The 3,393-nt window shown below is 36.3% G+C and overlaps 1 protein-coding gene across 1 annotated transcript in view; it reads right to left on the reverse strand.

Moving 5' to 3' along the window:
- The window catches only part of plecb (plectin b), an 82,522-nt gene that overhangs the window by 17,215 nt on the left and 61,914 nt on the right, over positions 1-3,393 (reverse strand). Inside the window, exon 25 of the mRNA XM_016519553.1 lies at positions 3,034-3,172. Coding sequence (XP_016375039.1) covers positions 3,034-3,172 — 139 coding nt within the window. The remainder of the gene's footprint in view (positions 1-3,033; positions 3,173-3,393) is intronic.

A 3,393-nucleotide genomic window follows, 5' to 3' on the forward strand; every position in this document is an offset into this window, starting at 1 on the left:
CAGTATTTTTCTTCCATGTTTTTAGTTTGTTTTAATCCCAGATAAAACTCTTCTCACAATCTTTTTTCTTTTTTACCCCCAGCTGATTACTGGCAATTTGGAGGAGGACTGCTCTTTATCTGCTGTGTCTGTCACTTCTGGAGCAGAGTCATGGACCTTTTGTTGTATGTTTTGGTTTTACTTATTATTACACTAATATAGCTAGAATTCAGAATTAAAATACATATGTTTGTCTACATATATAATCAGAGATACAGTGGTGGCCAAAATGATTAGAACACTAGTATTTTCAGCAGCTAAAAAAAGGTTTTAAGTCAGTTATTTCTGTATTTTGCTGTAGTGTGTCAGTAGGAAATATCAGTTTACATTTCCAAACATTCATTTTGCCATTAATTGTAATAATCCAGTGAGATTTTTGTCTGACAACAGCCAGTGCTCCACACAGAGATCTGATCTGATCATCATCAGTCTGTCTGGAGTGACATGAAGAAACAGAACAAACTGAGACAGACTCAATCCAGAAGAACTGTGCCAACGTCTCCAAGATGCTTCAAGAAACTTCAAAAACTTCAAAAACTGTCAAACATCCCAACATTTGGCAAAAAGTCTTGACTTAAAGGTATAGTGAGTTTTTTCTGTGTTAAAATGCTCTTTTGTTTATTAATATATGTATACAACAAATTGTTTGTAGGTTGATTTCCCCAAAAGATGCAATAATGTGGCTTTGTTTGTTTGAGAATTAGCCAAACTGACACAACCAATGATATCAGTCAATTACAAATAAAGGGGCAGGACAGTCTGTTAGCCCAACCAATGGCAGATTGGGAAATCTGTTTGAAAACAGTCATTATTTGATTGTAAATTATTGATAATATGTCTGTTGCTCCCCCTTCCCTGTTTGTTTGTTTGAATGGATGTTATTTTGTTCATCTAAAGACAATAAAAAGTTGATCACGTTGAAGTCATTATTTTTACTCTTCTGTTCAGTGTCAGAGAAATGGTAAATTTCACCATTAATGTCTACCAATCTTGGTTTGAACAGGTTTAAAATGCTGAAAGCATCATTCTTTAACACAATTTTACACTAATTTCTCTTATTCATACATCTACATCAATGGTTCCCAACCAGAGGGCCACAACCAACTTCTAAAGTGACTTGAAGTAGAGCCCTGCACGGACCTCAAATATAGGCCCTAGCCCGGCCCTTGTCCGATAGCTTATCAGAATTTTTGGCCCCGAGTCCGACTGGAGCCCGTCTTTTTTCTCCGTCTCCTGAAACTGCTTATACTACTGTTTCAGCTATTAAAATAGTTCAGTTTTGTATGTAATGGCAAAGTGATTATATTTCGTTCGTTTTTTTTTTTTTATTAAGTTAATTTAGAAAAACGTTTGGAGCATTTTTTGTTCGTTAAATATAAGTTTTTGTTTTTTAAAGTAACGACCAAGCGGCCAGCAGCAGACAGTGAGTTGATCATAGTCTGTTTGATCAATTTTGCCTTCTCAAATCATCACGAATAAAATCTATAGATATAAAACAGTTAAATAGCATATAACAATGTTAGTTTAAATGTTAAAACTAGATAAATGCACTATTAGGCGCATATCAAATCGTTTTTGCGGAGAGTGGAAGCTGAAGCGCGCTTTGCAGAACATGGAGGCGCCAGCGCGATCACTTGCATTTTTTCAGTGGAAACAACTTAAAATATGCCGTCATTTTTCCTCATAAAGGTAGAGTAATACATCATTCAGAACTGTAAACTACTTTTATTTGTGTGCACTCACAATATCAACAAAACGTTGTGCTTTTATAAAATAAAGAAAACAAACAGGATGCGCTTTCTGCCGTCTCGGTCTTAAACAGGAGCGCTTCACAAAAATGAACCAAAACTCAGCAAATACATGCCTCGCAGACATGATAAAGATATCTATAGAAAGCTTTAAATTACTGCTTAACGAAATAAAACAAATTGAAAACAAAAACTCTTTCGTAAAGATGCATTTCTCTCTAAAGGCTCGTCCAGTGAGGAGATGGCGAGTCAGGATCGGCAACTTCATCCTTGCGACACTGACTCAGAAAACACTAGTTTATTAATAAATAATTCATGGTAATTATTTTGCTGGTGCTTTGCGGCAAGCTTTAGACTGTTGCGTGCGTTTGAACGCAGAACTCTTCAGCTGCGCTGACGGCACGCTCGCTCTGCGGGACACTAAACACTAAACGCCGTCGAGTAGCACGGTCTCGTGTTGTTTCCACCAGCGCGGCAATTTTTTTCATCACTATAATTGATGGATGTCTAAAATATAAAAACAAGGAGAAGCCTAAAACTGGCCCGATGCCCGGCCCGCGTCTGAACTATGACGTAAAATTTGGGCCGAAGCCCGGCCCTAGAGGCGTAAAAAAGTCGGGGCCCAGCGGGCCCGGGCTGAAATGCAGGGCTCTAACTTGAAGACTTTCTTGATTTAAAATAATACAAAACAAGCATTAAAATATGCTAAAACAAAATTGAGAATATTTTTATTTTTAATTCATTCCCCTCAATAACTGTAAAATTGGGATATACGAGGAAGCCTTATTTTAAAAGTGTTAAATGATTTCTAAAGCTGTAAAATTCACCTAAATTAATAAAATCCTTAAACTCTATGGACATTTTTATAAAGAATATACATTTTTGTATTTATGCCAAGCTCTAAAATATTTTATTTAAGATAAATTGTGAATACACTTTTTTTTTTTTAAATCCCTACCCTTAATCCTTGTCCAGTCAACCACAAACAACTGGAAACATAATATAAATGAATTGGTTAAAAATATCAGGATCCTTAAAGAACATTCAGCGCTTAAAACTTCTGAAATCCTAAATCTGAATTTACCTAGAAATGTCAGGAACATTGTTGGAAGCAAAGGAGGGCCTTAGAGTAAATAAGGATGAGAACCACTGACCTACATCCTTGTACATGTTACAAAATGCTACAAGATTCACCTAGTGTTACACAAAACAAAGCATCAACAAGTAAGTGAACAGTGAATATTACCTTGAGCTCAGAGCCGTAGTTCTCCACCTCCTGGACGTTTGTAGGGACCGTGTGAACCTCACGCAGGCGATTCTCATATTTCTTCACTACATCTTCTGCCCCTTGTGTGTTCCGGATCACAATTTCTATTGTCTTAAGTCTACAGAAAAAAGTATTGCCTTCATCTAATCTTATGCTTAAGATTATTAGCACATAATAATACAAACAAACGAATAAGAGACAAAACATGAACATCAAGCAGCAGTAGATTTGCTGTGCAAAGACAAATGTGACCCTGGAGCACAAAAGCAGTTTTAAGTCGCTGGGGTATATTTGTAGCAATAGCCAACAATACATTGTATGGGTCAAAATTATCAATTT

This window comes from Sinocyclocheilus rhinocerous, unplaced genomic scaffold (assembly GCF_001515625.1).
Source record: "Sinocyclocheilus rhinocerous isolate Xijiao unplaced genomic scaffold, SAMN03320098_v1.1 scaffold1470, whole genome shotgun sequence".
In the NCBI taxonomy this organism is placed as follows: Eukaryota; Metazoa; Chordata; class Actinopteri; order Cypriniformes; family Cyprinidae; genus Sinocyclocheilus; species Sinocyclocheilus rhinocerous.